Below are 24,672 nucleotides of genomic sequence, written 5' to 3'. Positions count from 1 at the left end.
AAAAAAAAAAAGAAAAAGTTGAGAGACCCTTTTTCTTTTTATGTGAGACTTTAACTGGAAGGCAGCTTAAAAATGATAAAACAAATTACTTATATACTTATTAATTATATGTAGTGTTTAGTGTTTTTTATTTAGTGATGATGCTTAGTTCCTCTGTATATGAGACAGCAATTCATTGAATGGTAATACTTCATGTTATTCTCAATTAAGTGTTATTGCATTATTGTGTATGTACCACCTGTATGTCTACTATATTTTTGTTCCTCAAAGTCTAAAAAGATATGAGATATGAGATTATTAATCCCCCATTGAGACTAGGTCCGTCAGGCTGTCTCACACCGACCCACACACACACACACACACAGTGGCTACCAGAGAACTGTTATGATTAAACATGGCCTGATGTATTGTCATAGATAAGACTCTTTCCACGCAATGATTTGAATCTCTTTTTGATTGATTTTGAATCATCAGTATCTCTTCTCTATGCATCACAGCAACCACCCAGATATAGTGGTGAATATAACATATCAATCAAATGTTCCCCATTTACAACCGAGGATTATCAAACCCAAAGACGTTTCACTGATTTATCTAATACTCTTCAGAGCTTCCATTCCATTTCTCTGCCATTTCAGGAAATGTCTAACATGACTGCTGTGTGCATTGATTTGTGAGGCCGCTACAAACAGGTAATTTTCATTAGTTTATATCTCTCTGACCTGAGGCATTCTCAGAAAAGCAGGGTTACGAGTTTAGGAAACAGGGCTGTCACACATTACGATCAATCTCCTGTCCCATTCTCAGCCCAGATCAATACAAACCTGTTTCAAACGGGGACATGTACCTCAAAGTGCCACTCAGGAAGAACGTACCTGGGTCAAATCGGTGGGGTCTGTTAAAGCAGGGATTCACAAGAGAAGAGAACAGAAGAGAAGAAAAGAGAAATAATTTCAGTTCGGAAAAATAGAATATGACCTATCAATATGAGGTCATATTGGAATGAAATTGGCATCATTATACAGTATGTGCAGAGGAGCTAGATGCTGAATCCAGTGGTTAGTGGTAACAATTGTCGTAAACAGGTGAAAAGCTCAGCACCTTTTCATCTGATTTCCAATTGCAGTTGTATGTGTGTGTATGTGTAAGCCTTTATGTAGGCCAAAATCCACAAATCCACAGCGAGTTACTCCTGTCTAGAGTCAATCTTCCATCAGACAGCCGTAGCTTTAGGGTGTTACCATGGTGACAGGCGGGGATACTGTGACAGAAGAGATTGATGTGCGTGCATGTTAATGTGTGTGTATGTGTTTCCCATGTGAGCTTAAAGGAGCAGCTGCCAAATGCAGGCTACAGTAGACACATTTTTCCCCATCCGGTGTCACACCCACACCTCTACACCCGGCAGCACAGCACCCTGTACAGCTGAGAAATCAACAGCTTGAGGTCTGGTTAGCATCTGAGTGTGACATTTTAGACTGGTGAAACAGGAGTCCTTTTTTTTTTCTTTTGACATCCCAAAAACTCACGTCTCACGTCTGCGTGACACAACGAGTTGTGATACCGTGAAACAAATGTAGTCTAGCAGCTCTTAATCAAATGTAGCGGGTTTGATTTTTTCAAAGGTGAGGCAATTATAGAGAAGGGAAAAGAAGATAGAATTGGTGAAAAATCATTTCAATTGTGTGCGAGAGGTTCCTTGATAAAAGAAAAACACTCCAGAGCATTATACTAGGAGAAATAAGTACGTTTTGTCTGGCTCTGAAAAAATATATAACCCTAGATTGAGCAGAATTGTGGTGGGAATGAAAAAAATGATTGAGGTTAGAAGAACATTTGAAGAGCAATCATATCGATCATTTTTGACATGGGATGAGTCATTGTGAATGTTTTTGATGAAACATCTAATTTCTTTCTATGGGCAAACAAGAGGCTTTGTCCCCCTGAGAGAAGGTATAGACTCAGGACAATGACAGACAGAAAGTTAATCCTCTAGACTGATGGAAGACTCTGTGCTTTATGTACACCGATCAGCCACAACATTAAAACCGGTAACTGGTTTTAATGTCGTGGCTGATTGGTGTCTGTGTGCATGACTAGAGGCTAAGAATGCATGTGGGTGTCTGTAGTATCTGACTTAATTGGTAGTGTCTTAAAGGTGCTTGAATGACGGGGTTTGTCAGGGCAGATTTTCTTCAAGAGCGTCAGTAAATGCCAACTCACTGATTGTTTGAACTAAATCAATCAGTCAGCATGAATCAATCACTGCTAAAGCCTGAGGACCAGCGGCGTCCTTCTCACTTGATTAATATCCTATACATTTCCGAATGTATTTGTCAGTCTAGTTTTGTGTCAAGAATGTGAAAACACCAACTGGCCACGTCATGTGTATTGCTGCCATAATTCAAGGATAAAGTGACGGGGAAGTGATTAATCAGGAGGAAAGTGCAACTTCAATTACATTCTTTCTCAATCAGTATTTCACCATCTTACTCTTTTGTTCTCTGTCTATATGTGTCTGTTTTATATCTCTGACTCATATAATTGCTCAAGCTAGTGTAATTCCACCCATTTTCTCTGTCACACAACCACACAAAGAAACCACTGATTTACTTCTTGTGCGTTTGGCCTTCCAAACAGCTCAGCACTCCATTGTATCTCCTTCTTAAGGGTTACTGCTTTATTATGGTAAATGAGAAAGAAAAGAGATTTGAGAAGGCATTTAAACCTGCATTTTAGAAAAAAGTAACGGTTGATAAATGAAATAAATTGAACTGAGTTACTCTACATAGTCTATTTTCTTCACTGTACAATCACATTTTCAGTTACTCCAAGGACATACACTCACTGAGCAGGGCCTCCCTTTGCTCTTAAAAAAAAGCCTCAGTTCTTCGTGGCTTGGATTTCACAAGATGGTGGAAACTTTCCTCTGTGATTCGGATCCATGTTGACATGATTTCATCACATATTTTCATTTTCAGCTGCACATTCAAGCTGCAACTGTCTCTTTCTACAACCTCTCAAAGGTGTTGTATTAGATTCAGATCTGGTGATTGACAAGTTCATGAGGCAAGTCATGGTGCATTATCATGTTGGAAGTAGCCATTAGAAGATAGCAAATTGTGGCCATAATGGGAAGCACATGTTCAGCAGTAATACGCAGATAGACTGTGGCACTCAAACCATGATTGACTGGCAGTAAGGGGCCTAAAGTGTGCCAAGAAAACATTCCCCACACCATTACACCACCACGAGCAGCCTGGACTGTTGACAAAAGGCAGGTTGGGTCTATGGATTCACGCTGCTGACGCCAAATTCTGAGCCTACCATCTGTGTGCTTCAGCAAAAATTCGAGAGTCATCGGACCAGACTACATTTTCCAGCCTTCAGTTGCACAGTTTTGGTGAGCCTGTGGCCACTGCAGCCTCAGTTTTTTGTTCTTGTCTTACAGGATTGGAGCCCAACGTGATATTCTGCTTTTGTTGCCCATCCGCCTCAAGGTTTCACGTGTTGTGCATTCTGGGATGATTTTCTGGTCACCAAAATTGTAAAGAGTGGTTATCTGAATTACTATAGTCTTTCTGTCACATTCAACTAGTCTGGCCATTCTCCTCTGACCTCTCACCAACAAGCCATTTCCATCCACAGAAATGTCGCTCATTGGGTGTTTCTGGTTTTTCGCATCATTCTGAGTAAAAATTCTAGAGACTTATATGTGTTAAAATCCAAGGAGATCAGCACTTTCAGAAACCCTCAAACCAGCCCGTCTGGCACTAACATCATGCCATGGTCAAAGTAACTGAGATCACATTTTTTCCCCATTCTGATGTTTGGTGTGAACATTAACTGAAGCTCCTGACCTGCATCTGCATGATTTTATATCATGCACTGTTGCCACATTATTGGCTGATTGGATAATTCTATTAATAAGCCGATGTACAGGTGTTCCTAATAAAGTGCCCGATGGGTGTATACTCCTCCAAAGAGCCGTTTCCCAGTGTCTCCTATAAGTGTGTGTGTGTGTGTGTGTGTGTGTGTGTGTGTGTGTATGTGTGTGTGTAAGAGGATCGCCTCAATGGGGGTGAAGAAGAGGAAACTATCTGAAATAGCTGAAGTACATCTTTCTGGAGTGGAAGTGAGTATAAATGACTTTCATGACTGTGGCGACTTCCTCGTCGCCACAGTCACCTACATTTCTGTCACACCTGAATAAACCCCTTCCTGCAAGACAACCTTCAGCTCAGCTTCCCCATCCGAGGAAGCCAACTTCCTTCCATTCCTTTTTCCTTTTCTTCCCCATGTTTTACCCGTCACCGTGGTTACCAAACAGATTCAGGGAAAGGTCACTGTGTGTGTGTGTGTGTGTGTGTCTGTGTGTGTGTTTGTGTGTGTGTGTGTGTCTGTGACTTTGCGTTTGTGTGTGTTTTGGGGGGTTAACAATGTGTAAGAGGACCTTCAATGATGATTCAACAGATGCTTTATGTAAAGCAGCTAACTATCTCTATTTGGCTAACGAAGTTCTTGCAGGTCAAAGGTCATAAGGGTGAAAGAAAAAGACAAGAAATGAATGATACCATGAGGAAATTAGGTGCAGCTGTTATATTTAACAAATGAAAATCAAGAGACGTCATTCTGAAACAGGTTTGACGCATTAGTTACAGATGTATTAATGATTAAAACATAATTAAAGGTCCAGCAAGTCGCAAGCCCTACTAATGAAATGATAGCATATGTCCAAACTAGGTGGAAAAGAAATCAACCAATCATCAATGGATTAAGGTTTATCTTATCAGTCAGACTGTAAAAAGCAAAAAAAGTTTGCATGAAACAAATCTTTTACTGATTACCGTGTTGTTAGCCAAATGGTATCCTTAAAAAGTTATGATCATATAAGATCAAATGTCTGGATTTAAATTCAAGAGCATGTGAATAGTGCATAATAGACAAGTAATCGTCCATAAGAGAATGAAACCTACAGGAATTTGTCACATATGATTTTATCAGATCCAGTTTTCTGAGAAAAGGCAGTGGAGCATAACGTATAAAAACTTCAAGCCCACATAAAAGTGTGCTTCCCTGCACATGCCTGACTGAATATTAGACTTCGATTCGGCTGGTGGCCAGAAACATGACTCCAAATAAATGATAAAGTGTGCATGTTTGTGGGTTGGGGCGGTGGTTCAGTAAAAGCACTCATCTCATCTCACCGCTGGTTGAGAACCTGCTGGCTGGCTGAAACCTTTCTGTATGGAACTTGCATGTTCTCCCAGTGGGTGCAAGAGTTTCCTCTAACAAAACAATTCAGCTTAGGTGAATTAGCGGCTCTAAATTGCCCATAGGTATAAATGAGCGGGAATGTTTGTACTGTATGTCTCTATGCATCAGCAGGTTGTTCTCCACCTATTGCCCAATGTCAGCTGGGAATTTCTCCAGTCCCCTTGCAACCCTCGAGGATAGTAGGTATATTGTAGGTATAGTTGGATGTTTGCTAGGTGCACAGTCTGAGTACTAAAATTGGAAAAAAGATTTTTACATTTTTACCTCAAAAAATCTTGATGTCATTAAGCAACTGCCAGATCTCCAGAAGAATGAAAAACTGTAGCTCACCCCATCTGTATCCTTAAGCCAATGAAAATTTGTTGTAACAAGTATTTTTCTGAGCTTTGGAAAGGAATCTCTTTAGATATACAGTATGAACGCACTATCTTAAAAGCATGTCAGGGTCTCACAAAGCTTTGAAAAGTTCTTTTATGAACATATCTACCAACCTTGTTGAACCAACTGAAAGCAGCGAAGCTGTCTGAGGGCTGTCAACAAAATACTTCCTCTATTCATTCCCTCAGTTATATCATTGTGACTCAGAGGACACATATGGCTCATAGTCTTGTCTGTTCACTTTCTTGTAATATAAATAATGCATGTGTTTAGATAATACATGGCTGGAGGTCTAGGAGAATGCTGTCTGCTGTGTGTGATGCTTATACGTCATGACATGGTCTACACCTCACAAAGAAAAACACTTGAAATCCCAGTAGATGCACGCTTTTCAGTGTGCTGACATTATATCAGCGTGACGCTAAGGAAAACGATTCACTGTAGTTCTTCTCATTTTCCTTATTTTCCATCAGTATATAAACACCAGAAAGTCTATCTAGCTTCTGTTGGTAGAGACAGAATGTGTTAGTCCCTTTTAGTATAAGAGCATGCTGTTAGGGCTCTAGGACACATGACAGTGTGACGCTGGGGTTCATTTTGTCATGAGGAGTCTCTCTGCATCAGGCTGACAGAGTACTTGGGGAGAAGAGAAATAAAAGGCTATCATTTCATTGGAGTCGTGGAAAGCTCCAGAAATCTTCTACGTCCTGTCTTCAAACGTTTTTGCAGAGGGGCTTTTGCACAAGCCTCCGAGCTATGAATAGACTGAGTGTTTGTCATGACAACCAATTACCCATTACAAAAGCAGTGAGGCTAAGTAAGGCAATTAAGTGGTGAAACAAAATTGTGTGTTGCAGGATATGTATGAGAGCATATGTAGAAACACACTGCGAAAGTGTGTTTCTGCTCACATACGCATGTGCGTGAACACACAGCAAAATGTTCTTGTGTGGAGTTTTGTATAGGAACATTTGCTGTGTTGTGCTTCACTCCAATGCTCTCCGGGTATTTTAAAACCAACCTCTGTCTATTGCAGACATCATTTCAATACTTTTCTGCAGTATGTTTTGTACATTACTGGTTGCAATCATAAGGCTATGTTGTTTAATTAAGTTATAAGCAATATATTTACAGTGAATAGACATTGTTATGCATAACAATTGGGAAGAATGGCCTTGACTCATTATTTGTAGATGCTGCTTGTTAACACACCATTGTAACAGAATAACTCCAAATTCAATGCATATTTTACATAAATAGTGATTGAATAATGATAAACAGTATATTTATTTTCCCAAGTTTCGTAGTTCTGCTTTCAGTAATAGTAGTGACTTTTGATCATTGAACTATTATTTATAGTAGGGCTTTTTAAAGATGGCAGCTCTTATTTTTTGAATGTCGAATCTTGATGCAATGTGTCAGCACGCTGCATAAGGCTGTTGTTCGTCTACTGGGTTTCGTCCTGTTTCTTTCAAGTTCCATATCTCAGTCTTGCAGCCGCACAAAGCTTGTTGCCAAATTGTGACATGAATGACAGTGATAAAAAAAAAAAAAAAAAAAAAGCTGCTGTAATAGAACTTCTCATTTTAGAAAAAAAATGGTCATGTATTACTCCGTTTGCTAAATGTCAAATCATAGCAAACGGTGCTGTATAAACAGAGCACATGCACACACATACATTAGAGGTATTACCGCATGTAGCCGGGGTGTTATCTGTGTCACCACGCGTACATTAATGTGAGGTGTAAAAAGTTGTTGGTATTAAATGACAAATGAGTGTCAGACTACAGTAGGTCAGAAAAAAAATTACACCCTGCTTTGTGCGAACCACCTGCCTCTGAGCCATTACAGGTAGACAGGCTGAACAAGAGTACATGTTGTTGCTTTGCAGAGCCTGTGGCTAGTTTATAGACAAACCTGGTTTGTTAAGCCTAATGGTCCTTGTATTGATTGGCTGGGGTATCCTCGCAAATCGCAGGGGCAGAATGAACAATGAGCATCTCATTGAGGATCTCTAAATGCATTTCAGCTTGTAGTTTTATTGACCCTCCTGGAGCGGCCACTGCAGAGTTTATTTACACACTTTGCAAACAGCCTGTTTTTACAATGGCAGGATGGAGCTGTGGAGAAGGTGTCGAAGGAAGTAGTGCACATCATCCACTGCACAGTTGAAGGGTTATAATGAAGTGAACAGCTTTTAATAATATCTGATATAAAGTGGCTATGGTTAGTAAAGTTGTGAAGTGAAAACAATCAAACTATATGCAAATGAATTACCTTTACTCATTTAAATAAATGAGGCTTCACAAAAAAATTAATCAGCATAGTAGAGAACTGCTAATTAGCTATGCTGACTTCAAAGTCAGTGGGCAGAATGGCAGGCTTATCGCTTAGCTGCGTCAACTCGGTGCAGTTGCTGAGCCATAAAGAGACTGTGGCCATCACTAATCCCCGGCTGGATCAAACGATGTAGGTTCTCACATCTGTGTTAAGAGTCTAATGAAAGGTGTTAAAATCCATGTTTCCATGGAGCGACATGGAAAAACATGCTCATCCATGCACGTAATGCACAAGCACAGTTACAAAAGATTGTTTTTTACACAGCATTTTTAGGCATCCATCGTAACCTTTATTTCCCAGCAACTAGTGCTTAAATATCAAGTGGTCATGATAATGACTTTGTGTCTAGATTCCTGGAAATATTTACCGCCTATCACCCTTTTCCTCCAAAAAATCTCTTCTATCATTCATTCCTTCCTAGCTATTAGTTTAGTGTTATAAAAGGACAAAGTCACTACTTTGAGCATTGCTTAATAGATAAAGTGCATGATATGTTGCTAATTGCTTGTGGCATATACATGTTTACCCAGTACCCTGTGTGGCCTATGAAAAATATCCATTGTTTGCTTTCTTAATGGACTATGCTCTTTGGCTGCTAGTATATAGGGCAGTACTGGAAGAGGCTTTGAAACCTCAAAGATACAATGACCATTAGCCCTAATGTCCTTTTAAAATGGAAAGAGCATCAGAGCCTACACACAGAGACTGCTGTGTGTGCTGTTTAGGCTGTTTGCGTGTTACAGCCCCATTGTCATCATCTCCTGCCAAGGTCACTCGGCCAGTCCCCCTCCTGTAGTGACATTAGAAATTAGCCTCTTAGCAAAACAAGAACATTTCTGAAACTGATGACCTGGTGTTGAACATTTTACACTCCATTCCCATCATTCTTAGTGTTTTGCTAATTTTGTCAGTGTGGTCGTGATAAAGTCTCCGGGGTTACTGGGCTATTTAGATTTTGAACAAAATGAGAATCAAGAATTTGCTTTGAGGATGCACACACACTTTCAAACTCTGTTTCTAATGAGTGTAACCTTTAAGAAACAGGTGGAAAGGATGACCTCTCTTGCTGAGACATGAAACTCAACACGGTTTGTGACAGTCACCTTAGTTACATGGTGATTATTTCCTGTTGTCCCTCAAAGGTCAGGCCATCTCATCAGACTCTCCAAAAAGGCATGTGATGTTGGACAGTGCATCGTCAAACGTCACAGCCCAACTGAAGCTGATGATTGCCCAGACATCAGATTGGAGGTGGCTGACTTTGGTCATGACTTAATGAACACATGAAAGGAAATGGGAAAGTTGGCAGTGCCGTGAATAGCTGAGGACCAGGTCCAGATCAGGAGGCTTGATTAGAAAAATTAACATTGAGGTAATGTGTCCAATCAAAGTCATCAGCAGCAAATGTGTTTGAGGTGTTTGAGTCTGGCATGTTGGGGGGCGCTCGGCATGATACACTAGTAATGGCAATTAAACCACTGCAGTCTTGACATCAGCAGAATCTCTCAATACGTGCTGGGCATGAATGCTTGCCTCAAAGATGAGAATTGCTCATCCACAAACTTACTGTAAACTCTAAAGCACCCACTGATATCATTTAGCTGATTACTGTTGTGCTTTTGACAAATCATCCCATTATGTGACACAGAGCTGTAGCTGCTGACAGATGAGCTCTGCTCAATATACAGCCCAAACAATGCTGTACTTTTCCGCCTAAAACTCAAGGTCAATACACATTTTCCAAAACGCCAATTTAACGATACTACAGGGAGAACAATCATATTACTGCAGCTTGGTGCTAACACTTTTTGGATGTGTTTCATTAGCAGCAAAGCAGGGACCCACAGACCTTTTGAAAGAAGATAAGGGTGCAGTATGTGCAGATAGAGAAAGGCATGAAATGATAGGATCAGGTTCAGATGTCCCAGTAAATGGAGTGTCACAGAACACAAACTATTTATACAATCTGTACACAAATTGGTCAAGTGAGGTAAGAAAACTCTGCAATCTCGAAATATCTCTGTAGATCCCCGTGTTATAAAGCAGATATTAATACTTTCTGGCAGATTGAAACTCCATGAAAGATGGTGTTTCCTTCAAAGTCAGAGTGAGTTTGCTAATTAATCAAATGAGACTGCATGTTTTTTCATCCTCTCTTTCTCTCTCGATAAACATGATTCATCTCTGAAGTTAATTTGTATGGTCTTTTATAACCTCCTCGGTGGTGCATTCATTAGACAGCACAGAATACTCACCTCAAAATAAGTAACACACAGGGGGAAATAATTATTGTGATTATGCATAATCTTTGCCCGCACAGTTGTTTTTCTTTTCCAATTAAACTAAATTTATATTCAGAATATGCTCTGAATAACAAAGCAGGTGATACCAGTCTCTCTCTGAACCTCCACTGCTGTTTGCGAGGAAAGCTGTGGGAGAACTGCTCTGATACAGGCCGTGATGGCAGACCGATTTCCAGAAGCCATGAATAATATAGCACTTTTTTCCCCCATATTGTGGCTGAGCTTTGGTACGAACCCAAAGCTTGTGTTTGGGTTCATTTGTAAAGGGATTTATAGAAGGAGCAGGCTAGAGAGAAGAAATGGCTGTTTTTCAGGAAAAGAGTTGCATAGTTTATCTTTCCAGTTGGTGAATAAAACATAATGCACCTGGGGAAATAACATTATGCTAAATTGTACTTTTGTTAATTACTTTTCAAAATATAAAAGATGTAAAGATAAAATAATGATGCCCATAAAACATATCAATCACATTAATGTGATATATGTAAATGTGATTTAAATACTACTAAATTTTCCCCGAGTAAAACACCTTATTGTTAACTTAGCTCTATAATGATGCTAATAATCATATTTAATGCTGATTAATTTTATTAGGCTTGTGGCTTGTTTGGTAATAGACCGGTAAACATAGTGCTTCCTGATAAAACTTTTTTGATGGTGGATGTATATTATTTTGTCGCTAACTTTTCAATCTAATGTATGCTCTTAACGTGGCTACGGTCAGTATATTTACATGAACAATGGATCGCATGTGAAAGTGGTCACTCATAGTGTCAAACCCACAGAGAGTTATCAACCAACTCTGCAGTTCCCTCCTGCCCAACGGAGCTTTTTAACTCATCGTTTTGATTTCTCTGCCCGCAACTTTAATGTGTTGGTTCACTCTAACCGCCCTCACAGCAAACAAAAAAAAAAAAAAAGCTCTAAAAACTGTACAGTGCCTGCTTAGCACAAAACAGTAGCCAGGCAAAGACAGCAACTTGCTAGTGGACAGCATCCAAATGAATGCAAATTTTGCTCTTTATCTGCTGGATGTGTAAAAAGGCAACTCTCTGCTAACAAGTTTACCATATCAACTTAAAAATAATGTGTCAGTGTTGTGTTCAAAGCTTGTTTCTGCTGTGCCCAAGTATCAGAAAAAAAAAAGTAAACGGAAATTTAAAATATTACATATGCAAATATATTAGCCTTGAAAAACTTGGCAAGTAAGGTTTTACTGCAACTGACTGCTGTAGTATTACATGTTGTTAGTGTTACTTAAATCACAAATTACTTTTATACATCAAATGTGAATTTCAGGTTTTTACCCCAATCAGTTTAGATTATGTCAAGTTGCACTCGTATGTTCGATATGTGTGGGAACTGAGTCGATCAAACCTCCCTTTTCACCTTATGAATAGACTACGTGACCGACTCTCTGAAGTATTGCAGTTCTTTACGGTTTACATTATGTTCAGGGTTAGCTCAAGGCTAAGCAGGAGCACAGGCAGGGATATCAATGGCGTCCATATTAGCTAGCACGCCACAGAGAGAAAAATCAAGACATCAGAGCTGTGCAGTACTGGACCTCACAAATGAAAGCTGTGGTAACCTGACATAAGTGTTTCCCACCGGACAGAACACCCTGTCCTGAGACTCCCTCAGACCTGCAGGGGGGATGTAAACACATCGCAACACGACGATTTTAGGAGACGGCGCGGAGAGGAAATGTTAAATGATATGCTGATGTGCAGAAAGAGAGAGGGAGAGGACAGAGGAATATACTGTAAGAGGGGTGGATGAGTTAGGCGGGAGATGAGTGATGAGTTCAATTTACTCTTCTTCTGTGTTGAGTTGCGTGGTCCATGACAAATTGTGCCGGTGTTTCCACCTGAGCTGGCCTTGATCTCTACCACACCTCACGGCACATCAAGCCAAACGTATCCTGCTATCTGCTTTCCCAGCTGGCCGGATGGAAGTAATAGATCTGTACAACACAGGTTTAAAGCCCAATCGGCTTGTAGAGTAGCTGCAATTAAATCCTTTTCCCACAGTGACTTACCATAGATTACTCTTGAATATCAGAACTACGAGACTTTATATCTCCTGCGCACACAGACCGAGACTTTCTTACATCCGATATGTGTTAATCTATACACAGGACATCTGACACATATGATTGAGCCGAGACTTATTTAAATGCCTGCTCTCGTGTCCAGAAGACCACAGCTGAAGCCAAACTGAATGCTCCTAAGCAAGTGACGCTGGGGAAATGATACTGTATGCCATCACTTGTCAACCTTCTGGCATTATGAAGACCAGTGTTGTCTGTGGGTTTTGATAGCCGTCTACCTGTGAAGGCTGGCGTCTTATCTCACAGAGCCAGACACGGGCAGTGGCTTCCTACGATACAGAGAGAGTGGAGCGGAGAGACACAGAGAAAGAGACAGAGCGAGAGAGCCAGTGCAGCTACTGACACTATATGCACTTCAATCAACGTGGATATAGTACCCCCCCCCACACACACACACACACACTCTCACTCAAAGACATCCCGTCCCACAACATCAGCACTGGCACTGATGGAGCAGTAGAGTCTTTTTGTCTCTGCTTCTCTCTGTGCTGCTCCTAATTTCTGTGACACTAATAGAGGAGGAAACCGTAGTATGTTAATTGGCTCAGGGTTCCGTTTGCAGGTCTTTATTTGAGGTTTTCTCGAGTAAGTTCACAATCACTTGCTCTCTCAGTGAATGTAAATGCATCTAAATGCATCAGCACCTAAGTGAATGGTATCGCCAATCATACACTATTCATAAACTCTGCATATAAAATGCGTAAAAACAGTGTGTTGTGTTGCACACTTACTGGGTGTATCTGGATTGATTGGATTTAGCATTGAAAATACTACACAGTGCAGGAGTGAAAGATCAATTCTCTCAGCTCTGAGAGCTAGTGAACAATTCCAGTCTGGTTGAAAGGTTGGTGGCAGAGGTTGCAGAGGCTTTGTCATGGTTTTGTGATCTCTGTGTGTGTGTGTGTGTGTGTGTGTGTGCGTGTGTGTGTGTGTGTGTGTGTGTGTGTGTGTGTGTGTGTGTGTGCGCGCGCATGCTTGATTATCTGCTGAGTATCAGCTTGTAGCTGCCGGTCTTATCTCTCCTGCTGTTGCTGAAACTTATAGCAGAAACACTGACAGGCAGCCTTTATCCACTTCAGCCTCAGGCGAATATGAAAAATTAAAGATGCACGTTTTTCAGCTCGTCCTCCAACACTGTCGCAGACAGACATCCATGCATTTTAGCAGCTCCATGTATGTTATATCACATCTGTACAGCTAATTTATAAGGGTTGCCTAATCTTTCAGTATGAAACAACATTGTAAGATATGCAATTTCCAAAACTCCCCATAGCGTAAAATAAAAAATGAATTTATGACAATTTTTATAATATATGTTTATTAGGAACATATTCGTCCCACAAAAGAAGTGCAGCCACCTGAATATATTATTACTATTATTATGGACTGTTCAGTCTTTAATGGAGTTGTGCTGTGAAGCCTCTCCATTAGGGAAAATGAGGAGGACTGAGAAATTTACATTACATTAAAAGTCTTCTGCTACCAGACAAGCACCTACTATCTCTGTGTGTGTGTGTGTGTGTGTGTGTGTGTGTGTGTGTGTGTGTGTGTGTGTGTGTGTGTGTGTGTGTGTGTGTGTGTGTGTGTGTGTGTGTGTGTGTGTGTGTTTCTTTCTTGGAAGGAGAGGGTTGAAAGGGCTCAAAAATTTCAACATGAGAATCCTAACTTCACAATCTGTGTGAAGATGTACTGTCACAAATAGTGACATAATTTCCACCGTGTCAAACTAAGTCAGTTTCCTTCTGTAAAAAACTACAGGCATACCTGCCCAAAGCAGACGTGTCATAGTGTTTGGGTATTATTTTGCACAGTGGGAGATGGAGCAGCTTTAAAGGCAGACAAACGCCCACTCCTCTCACAACATACGTAGTGTACTTATTGATTTGTAAGAACCCCCCCCCTACTGTCTAAAAGCAGCAGAGGCTGATGTTTTTCTATACAGGTTTTTACAGACAGATAGATGATGAAGAGGACACAGTGCATGTGGATCAGTCACAAGGGCCTTGCAGTGAAGAATGGTGCACTGATGGAGAAGCGAAGGATGCTGGCTTGCCCAACCTAAATAAATAATCTCAGGGCTGCAGGATGGCAGGAGTGTGGGATGAGGTCTTCAGCGAGCATGCAAACAGTGATTAGTAAAGTGGATCCACTTATAGAAAAGCTACCTTCATTATTTTTCCAGACTTCTGTGCTGACTGATTCACGTGCTATTGCAGTCCCGTGTTACCAAATCTTTTAGATAATGTTATGTAAGAGTGAAGATCGCACGTGACAGCACGTCATTCTGGTGATAGATTAGCATCTTTCAAACAGGTGCATAATGACTTAACAGAGATCAACACTTTAAATACAAAACATGGCATATGCACATGCATATTTTATACGGCTTTTCTTATTCCATCCACGTACTTTTTATCTAACATTTCACTGAACTGAAATAATTTACCAGTAAGAAAGCAGAGCATGAAAACTTATCATTTCTCATCACTGAATTCAGAATTTAAACTGGTTTTATGAAGCTGTCTCTTGAACTTCTGTGCAACACTGACTACTTGAAATACGGGGACTTGTGAGAGGAGCAGGACAATTTTTGCGAAATTTTATTTTAACTCTTGTTCAGGACCATTTTGTTGAGACAGCTGGATACTTAAAGTGTTACGACGGATAATAACAGATCTTTCGTGGTGTCAAAATCCGAAAAACAAAAAAAAATCCTGATGCACTCAGTCCACATGCTCGTGTGCAAAAACACATACAGAGTTCTGTTAATTGGCATCTTTATTTAAGCCAGTGCAACTTGTCCTATTAGCTGACCACTATCAGGTCCTTATGGCTGAAAGTATCAACACCTGCCAGCTGCGCAGCAGCAAGCACACATGGTCCCTCTCACTGAACCTTGTCCGTGGAAGGGAAATGAATGGTACCACACTCGCGGGAACTCGTTTCGCCCTCCTGCTCTCTGCTTTCTCTCACATCGCACATCATTGTTAAATCTGTCCACAGCAGCTCTGTATCCCATTCTTTTACCATAAAGGCAGCAGGGAAGCGGGAGGAAGACAGGGGAGCTGGGGTCCCTTAATGAGCAGCCTTTGTAAGAGCAGTGCTGTTGCAGGGTTCTGTCTAAGGAAACCTGCTCTTCACATCCAAATGGCCAATTATAACCCAGTGGGACTGCTCTTACATTCCACTACACAAAGACTCATAGTAGAGGTATACGGTGTTTTAAATCTTTGAAAAAAAAAAAGTGTAAGCTGACTAGTGTTGGCCTGTGGTAGAACTGTGCTATATAAATCTCTAGGAATGCTATAGAAATATAAATGTGAAGGAGGTATCGGTGGTCACCGTGAACTATATATAGCACACGAGTAATTCTGAGGATACTGTGTGAACGTGTTTTTCACTCGGGTGAGGCCGGCAGCAGATGCTAATCAATAAAATCCCCATCAGCTCTGAGGATGATGGGAGGAATTATCCAAGGTGCTGAAAAGTGTCCCCGAGCTCATCCGGGGGAGGAAACAGCGGGACACACCCGCCGGAGCCCATTGGTACAACGTCACGCGCAGAAACTACCCGAGCGAGGAAGGTAAATGAATTACAGATGAGAGGAGGAGGACGGGAGAGAGATCGCTGAGGATGCAGGTTCGGTCCACAGCACGCAGGCTCACATCAGACGCGGCTACACTTCGGTGAAATACAGCCTCCAGTGGTCTCATCAGCTCGCAACGAGGAGATGCGTCCGCGAACGCTTTAACCCGACCCGCCTTTTACATCCTCCTCCTCCTCTTCCTCCTCCTCCTCCTCCTCCTCCCACCACCACCACCACCACCGGCGAGGAGCATCCCGCACACCGATCTCACTCCGACGGGCAGGCTGACGGGCAGGCGGACCGACACAAGGCAGACACGATGCGCGGAACTCCCCGACACGGGACAGCCGTGGGATTTATAGCGCTGCTGAACGCGCTGCTGCTCGCGACGCAGGCTGCAGAAGGAGTCCTAACGGACCATCTTCTGGTTCAGTTGCACGAGGACGCTCGGGATGAGGCGCGCCAACTTGCAACACAACATGGGTTCCAGAGTGCCCGGAAGGTATGGATACTCGGATAAAACCGTCATGCATTGCTGGCAATATGAGCTCCCTCTTCTTCTTCCTCTTCTTCTTTTTTTTTTTTGCCTGTCTTTTGAGGAAACCTTATTATTGCAAATCAAAAAAAAAAAAAAAAAAATCCACATTAAGTACTAAAACATAAAAGCCTGCTTGTCAACATTGGTATCCGTTCTCACTGTCAGAAATAGTCAGAGCAGCAAGATAATAATCTTAACAGCAAGTACGGTCCAGTAGAGGAGACACTAGGACGCTTTTTCAAGGTTTTTCTCCTGGTGTGACTTAATTACACTTTTTCTTAATGGCGATGACGTCATCCCCACTAAAACGAAGGCCCCAGTAAGTAGGTTTCCCATTGGCTCGTGGCCCATTGGATGGGGATTCAGCCATGCCCGAGGCCAACTTCCTTAATATTTTTGAAACAATGAAACGATCCCATATCAGTGTCCTACAAAGCAAAAGACACCGGGAGTCATCCGTGGAAGCTGCTCTTTAAAAAAAACAAAAAACAAAACAAAAGAACAACATGTTAGATCAGCAGGGGTTTCTCTCACAGCAAGAAGTTTGGGTTTGACCTCCTCCTTGGGAATCTGACAGATTTTACCTCTGTATGTTTAGTCATTAAATTCCATTGATGGATGAGAACAAGCTTGTTTATTTGTGTTGAATTACTTTGACCAGCTGGTTTTGTTTAAAGGTGGTAGCTGTTTCTCACACACGGAGTACATAGTGTGTTCACATTATCGTTATCACTTGGCATTTTACTCACCTGAGACAATACGTCCGATTAAAGAGCTTGACAAACACAACACGCATCGCATGTAACAAGCCATTTATGGCAGACCAATAGAAATATTTCCCTGACACTGTGTTTGCCTTGTCACATGTCAAAATAAATGTGTGGGTTAAATTGGCTGGAGCCTCAGCCAGTGAGGCGTAGCGGTGAACAGAGGGGGTGTCTGAGCTGCTCTTAATGAGGATTTTCTTCTCTTTTTTTTTTTCTTTTACCTCCTCAATAAAAAAAAAATTCAAAAAAACTCAATCTGTAACCCATCATATTGTGATATCTGTGTGGTGGTGTTGCAGCATCACCAGTTATGTGATTGCTAGTTCCTTTTCTTGTAGGCACTAGATCATCACACCCCCCCCCCCCCCATCTTCTGCCTCCCAGGTTATGCAATCGGCAGCTATATTTGTCTTGATGGCATATGCATCATTAAACAGTGTCTGTGTTGTTTGAATTATATTCTGTTGTTGCTTAATTAACTAGACCGGGACAAAGAACCGGGACACACGTACAGATGTGAGCACAAAGACAGATAAAAGAGAGAAAGTGATCTGCAATCAGCCAATATCCAAAAAAGCTTAATTGCTAAAAGAACATTCAGGGGAAGCGCATTATTTCTGTTTGCTTTTTCGCTCTTTATGTCGCATGAGTCTTCGTCTATTTTTTGGCCACGGCGGTAGAATTAAAGAGCAGGGAATAATCCTCGATCTTCCATAAGAATTTCATTTTCACATTAGATGTGACAGGCGCATCTGAAAGCATTTATTTTGAGGATTGACCTGTACCCTGGCTGTTACTAAAGCATAAGGGGGTCTTTAATCTGCGCGCGGTGCCGGAGGGAAAGCTCTGGATGATGCATCTCATTTCCCTGCCCTTGTGATTTATTATGGTTGATTCTAGCACTGTTCTCTAGGGCCTTAAAATAGACCCTCGGTGAAAGCCAGGGAATCAGTGCCCTTGTTCCCACCTGGAGGATGACCTGCTGTCCTTCTCCTCCATTTATGATCTGCTGTATTTTGATTTGCCATTCATACACTTTTTGTTCTCACCTCCACTTTTGCCCCTGACCCATCTTCCTTCTCTTGCTTTGTTTTTTCACCCAGCTTCCCTTTGGAGAGGTGCTCTTTCACTTCTATCCTCAGGACAGTTCAAAGAGGCGGAGCAAACGCAGCGCCCGCGGCAGACAGCGACTCCAGAAAGACCGCAGGGTAAGCTTACACGTGGAGATACACGCTGAGAAAAAAAAGCACACTGTGTGTTTCCTGCATACATGTGCCTACAGCGGCATGGCCACCCTTTCACTTTGCATGACAATGGGTATTTTGAGGCCAGTGTCCATGTAAAATACAGTGGGGGATCAGGACTATTACGTTACAATAAGATGCACCTTGCAAAAAGAAACTGGTACACTGTGTTCTTAAGTCAGTCAAGCTGAAACTACAAAGGAAGGAGAAAAACTCATTGTGTTGTGGTCTCCACACCCAGTGAGGCCTTTGATGGTCTATTTTAGTGGCTGAGAGTCTATGTTATGAAATCTTTGGAACCTCCTTGTGAAAAAAAATCCCTGAGACATGAAAAACTGCATGTGAATTTTAGGGAGTTGTAGTTGATGTGTTGAGTACAAGGACAGAAGAACACTGTCATTGATTGTCTAGTCCCTATATACTGTTATTACACTGTCGACATACAGTAACGCTATCGGAGATCCTTGGTGCTTTCTGACTTTCTTTCTGTTTAGTCTCAACAAAAAAGTGACTGTGTTTTTGCTATGAGGGCAACTCAGAACCCTGTGGAATGCCACTAATTCAATATCCAGCTCTAAATCACTCACCAAAACTCTCCTTTATAGACTTGCCTTTTGGATTTTGGAGTTTGGGTTTTTAAATCCTAAATATTGTTTTGAATGTGTTTATTTGTTATGTTCCACTTTTGTATTTTAAGAATTTCAGTGTTTTTATATTGACATGAAGCATTTTGATTAGACACATAAATAAAGTAGTAGTTGTAAAAGCAGGCATAGCAGTGGTACTCTATTTGCATTATAAATGATAGTAAATCATAGAATCACCACTTATGTTCTAATATGCTGATATGGAATTTTCATCTGTTATTTTAAAAAGTGGCATCAGCCCATACAGAAATTATATTATATTTGCAATGACATTTAAGTTAAAAGCTGTAACAATATATTTTCCAGTATATATTTTTGGATGTGGATGGAGTGATGAGTGGTAATGAGAGATAAACATTTGTATACAGTGGGTTACTTTACCTTCACGATAGATCTGCAGCTATGGATGATTTTCATTATTAAATAATCTGATGATTAGTTTCCCAATTAATCATAAATCATTTGTCCTGTACAAGGTCAGAAAATAGAAAACAAAATGTCCATCACAATTTCCCAGAGCTCATAGTGACGATTGGTTTGTTATTTCTCACCAACATTCCAGAGCCCAACGATATTCAGTTTACAGTATGTAAGACAAGGAAAAGCTGCAGATTCTCCTATTTGAGAAGCTGGCACCAGTAAATGTTTGTCATTTCTGCTTGAACAATTACTTAAACGATCCACTGATTATCAAAATAGTTGTAGACTGTCGATCCACTTGAATTAAACTGACAAGCTGTTTCAGCTCTACTTCGTAAAACAGAGGGGAAAGATGTGCCGTGTCTTATCTAAATAAAAGCTCTCTGTGTTTAGCGTTTGGGGCAGTGAAAGTGGAGGTCTCACTGCAGACAATCAACTGACCTCTCTAATTGAGGTTGTGAGAGGTGCTAATGAAAATAAATGCGAGCCACTCCACCGGGCTAATACAGCTAATGGAAGTGAGACAGCATGGACACGGGCAGGTCTACATTCCAGATGCTTGACATGCTCATATGCGACACTGCAGTTATTGATTTCTGTGCATCTCTGGAATAGATGAGGTCAGCTAGTCTGCTTTAATGTAGCCTGTTTATCATACTGAAGCCCCCCCCCCCCATCTTGTGTATCTCAGTTTTACCCCGGCAGTTCTGTCAAAAAGAAAGGAGTTTAGTGTGCTGCAGTCAAACATTTATGAATAAAAATATGCGAAAAAAAACCCATAATAGTATTTTAAACTATACAGTAGTCTATTAAATGATTTTTTGAATTATTCTTTAATACAATTCATTACACACTCATTTAACACACCTAAAACATGTCTAATTGAGTAGCAGCTCCAAATGTGTTGTAGCTTGTATTGGATGGATTTCTTAGTGTCCCAGGAGCCCTGTTCTCTGTTGGACTCTATTAGTGGAGCATGTTGACCCACTTCTTACTCACCCACTATCTTTTCCTTGTGTCTCTCCTCTGCATCTTTCTCCATTTTTTTTTTTTTTTTTGCTCTCGTCCTCTCTTGTCCTTTTACATCTGAAGTCCTACATTTATTGCAAAAGAAACATCTCTTTATCCACACATCCGTGCCTTCGCCCTATCCATCCATCGATCCATCCATCAACAGTTCCTTCCTCCCGTATTTTTTCACATGAGATAAATGCCTTTAAAATCTCTTTGAGGCATGCTAGGGAGTGGGAGTGAACAAACAAAGGTGGAAAATAGAAAACTGAATAAATCTTTGTGAATGTGCAGCATCCTTTGACCCTGAAAGACACATGCCTGGGAAAGTCAGGAGGGAAATGAGGATGAGGAGAAAGGAGCGAGGCAGCACAGCTCTTTGATTTGAAGTGAACTGAAGCGTTGTGAGTTGTGAGCGGGCAGTGGGCAAAGGCAGAAAGTGATGGTAGTGCATGGGCACTGTGTGATGTTGTGAGTGGGCAGTATGACATGCTGTCTCCAGGGAAATACCAGCTCTCCTGCCAAGTGATGGAATAAACTGATGATGGATGGAGAGCAGGGGGGAAATGAGGGGATAATGTAGAAAGTGCTGGCAGTTCTTCACTGAATGTGAATTAAATGATGCGATGATGTGACTAATTCAAAAAGAAAAAGAAAACATTAGTAAAATAATTGTGAAACCATTTCAAAATCCTCCAAGACAGAAGATACAAGTGCAAATGTAGTTTTATTTTTTTCAGGACTGACTTTTCATTTAAAGGACTTTCTGATGTGTTAATTTACTCTTTGTGTGCCTTCTGATTGCTTAGAGTATGCCATAAAAGAAAGATGTGGATAAATAGGCTTTGGCCATTTTAAAAGGCCATCTTAAGTGCTGCTCTGCTCTCTTATCTGTGGTGGTAAACACACCGGACAATGCCTGTTTCTCTCAATCACACTAGAGTGAATTTGCTAAGGGTAAGCACAAGAGGAACATTTAAGCACGGGAAGCCTTTTACAAAATTCAGCTTTGGGACAGCGAAGAAGACATTAGATTCTTTTATATTAGGATAATTAATTCAGGTATAAAAATTGAATTAAAGGGATTTTTGTCAATGAGGTGTCTAACGTATAGATTTATTCGCAGTGTTGACAATTTTATTTAAAAAAATTTGGTCCAGTTTCAAGCCTTTCTAATACACCTACACGCACAAACACACATAAAAAGACAGAGAGAGAAAAGGACCTAAACCTTCAAATGAAATCATTGTCCTTGAGACTTTGGGGACAAGCAGATTCTTGGTAATAAAATTCAAATTGAGAGCTTCACTTCAGGCTCGGGTTAGCCATTGCCAGACTGTAATATAGTAAATGACTTGCCCTTCCTTTACCTCTCCTTCACCTCCTCAGTTCTTTCAAGCGCGTGAGGGTGGCTATTTGATGAAATACACTGAAAGCTCACAGGGGGATGGAATGCGATTTCAAATTAGAACGGCTGAATTGATGGGCTGCCGTTGATTACTGTCGACCTCACATCTACTGACGTCTGCTGAAGGCAGTGGAATATGGGGGGTGTAATCTCCAAATGTAGCAGAAATGCAAAATAATCGTCATTCTCAAAGACACCCAGTAATTTTGCTGACATCCCCCACCTAATCAAGCACCTAAATTCCATCTAAGACATGCTCTCTGTCCTACGTTATCTTCTAGTGCTTGATGATGGTATTGTGGCAGCTTTCAGTAAGCATTCAGCTGTTGGTCCGCCTATGTGTCTTTGATGATTCAAAGAAGCACAAGCGTCTTTGTGAGTGTAATTGCTCTGGCTCTCTGTTGAAAATGCACTGAGACGAAAGAAATCTCCATCATTTGTGAAGCAGGTGAGTTTGGAGGACTTGGCTCCACCTGCAGTCCCTCTGATTTGGGGCACGTGCCTACATCTCACCCATCATAAGAAACCCCGTTTCTAGTTTTACTCACGTGTTCCAGCACAGGCACTATTGTGCACCGGGGTTTCATTTTGCGCTTTGTATGATCCTTTTATAAACGTTTTGTGAGATCATTCTTGACTTGATCACGATCTGGTATTTCTCTTGGTCCCCCCCAGGTGAAGAATGTCTTTGAGCAAGAGGGTTTTAGTCGTCAGAAGCGAGGCTACAGAAATATCAATGACATTGAAGTCAACATGAGTGACCCTCTATTCACCAAACAGTGGTATCTGGTGAGTAATCAGCCAAGCAGCTGTCTGCATGCCGCCTGACCTTTAGCAATAGCCCACATTCTTCCACCGTAATTACTCAGAGCCCGGGCATATTCCTCAGTACTTTCTGAATCAATGTTGTTATTCATTCTTTAATTAGCCTGGCCAATACTGTCTGTGCCATCTCATCGCTGCATTCACGCCGCCTAGTTTCCTCCCCTCTTGTTTACCCTAACCGGCAAGCGTGACTTTTATGCCACAGCAAGCTTGCTGTCATTCATCTGCCGTGTCAGATGAATGTGTCGTATCGCTGACATTTACTTATCCTTCCTCTCACCTTCACTCTCCCGCCCCCGAGAGGTCCTTATCCTTAGCCTCCCCTTCCCACACTCACACTCCATGCTGACTAATTTCCCAAAGGTGGCTCACCTGGGTGCCATGAGTCATGGATGTTCTCCATATTGTCTGAGTGATTAGATAAACACGGGCCAGGCAGACGGGACCCCTGGGCTGGATCTTAATGTGGCTGAAGCTTGGCAACTGGGCTACACGGGCAAAGGAGTTACCATCGCAATCATGGACGATGGTGAGTATAAAGTGCTGTTGTTTCGTTCCCTGGAGCGCTGTCTGAAATCATTCAATTATACCTGCATATAACCATTATACTAATTAAATTAACTTTGCTCACATCTGTTTAATTAACAATAACGTGATGACTAAAAAAAGATTTCTTTCCAGAATTTGTGGCTAATGATTTTTTGAATTTGTTATAAAGAATATGTACTGGTTCAGACTGATCTGTCCATCTCTGTTTAGGGTGACTCACTAGATCAAATTGTGATGTATTATAAGACAAACCTTTCCAAAAACTATAATGAAAACCATGCATTTCCAAAATGTCTAAAATGTCCATTCTTTTCCAACATTTCCATTTTTTAGGTTTATGAAGTTGTAGAATTTTCTCAACTCACAAAGAAGCATTTAATTCTTAAAACCACCAAATATGGATTTAATAAAAATGTTTTTTTTTTTCAATGCAGGCTTTGCCAACTTTTAAGAATTAGTGTATCACGGTATCGCTGGAAAAATGTCAAAGAGCAGCAACCAGATGTGACACAAATGTGAATGCGAGGCCTTTGTCTATTTACTATCTTGACTGATATTGTAAAAAGGGTAAACTTGTTGCAGGTAGCTGAAATGTTCACAGCCGCAACCAGTGGCAGGAAAGGTATTGGCAATATATTGTAGGAATAACAGTGTGTAAATAGATTAAAATATTGAAATATTATAGTAAAGTAAATAAGTAAAATAATCCTAAAAAATAAAACACATGATGGCAAGTTTGACTTTTTTTTTCTTAATGCAACTTCATTCACCTATGACATAAGATATAGCCTAACCCAAAGAATTTCCAGTTTAAAACCCAAAGGTGCTCATTTTATAATATAACCAGAAAAGACACTGAAACTCATCACATTTGAGAAGCTGGAACAAAAAAATGTTGATAATCAACTTAAATGATTCCTGGCGATTAATTTTCCTCCAATCAGTTCATTAATCGACTGATCGTTTTAGCTCTATTCCATATCCGTTTTTACTGTATTTGCTTGTTTTTGTCAGAATTAAATTAAGACAAAACTAAATAAATATGAAACTGTGGTGTAATAGCAGTAAGACACTTGAGGTTGCGCTATGCTCTCATGCTTAATCACTGATTAATGTCAAAATTAATTTCAGGCATCGATTATCTTCATCCAGACCTGGCATCAAATTATGTGAGTACCTCAGTGTTTCTGAATTTCATACTTTCCTTCATTTCTTTGAAGTGCTGTTAATAAGTGGAGCATGGGTTCAGGTGGTGGATTTCATGGG

At 40.9% G+C, this 24,672-nt stretch overlaps 1 protein-coding gene across 1 annotated transcript in view; it reads left to right on the top strand.

Annotated features, from left to right (window-relative positions):
* The first annotated feature begins 16,316 nt into the window (after positions 1-16,316).
* The window catches only part of pcsk2 (proprotein convertase subtilisin/kexin type 2), a 28,986-nt gene continuing 20,630 nt past the window's right edge, over positions 16,317-24,672 (top strand). The window contains exons 1-5 of the mRNA XM_040138481.1: positions 16,317-16,499; positions 18,406-18,510; positions 22,708-22,821; positions 23,278-23,386; positions 24,538-24,575. Coding sequence (XP_039994415.1) covers positions 16,317-16,499; positions 18,406-18,510; positions 22,708-22,821; positions 23,278-23,386; positions 24,538-24,575 — 549 coding nt within the window. The remainder of the gene's footprint in view (positions 16,500-18,405; positions 18,511-22,707; positions 22,822-23,277; positions 23,387-24,537; positions 24,576-24,672) is intronic.

Source organism: Xiphias gladius, chromosome 11, assembly GCF_016859285.1.
Source record: "Xiphias gladius isolate SHS-SW01 ecotype Sanya breed wild chromosome 11, ASM1685928v1, whole genome shotgun sequence".
NCBI classification, from domain to species: Eukaryota; Metazoa; Chordata; class Actinopteri; order Istiophoriformes; family Xiphiidae; genus Xiphias; species Xiphias gladius.
The sequence above is the reverse complement of the archived record's forward strand: the minus strand, read 5'-3'. Positions and strand labels throughout refer to the sequence as shown.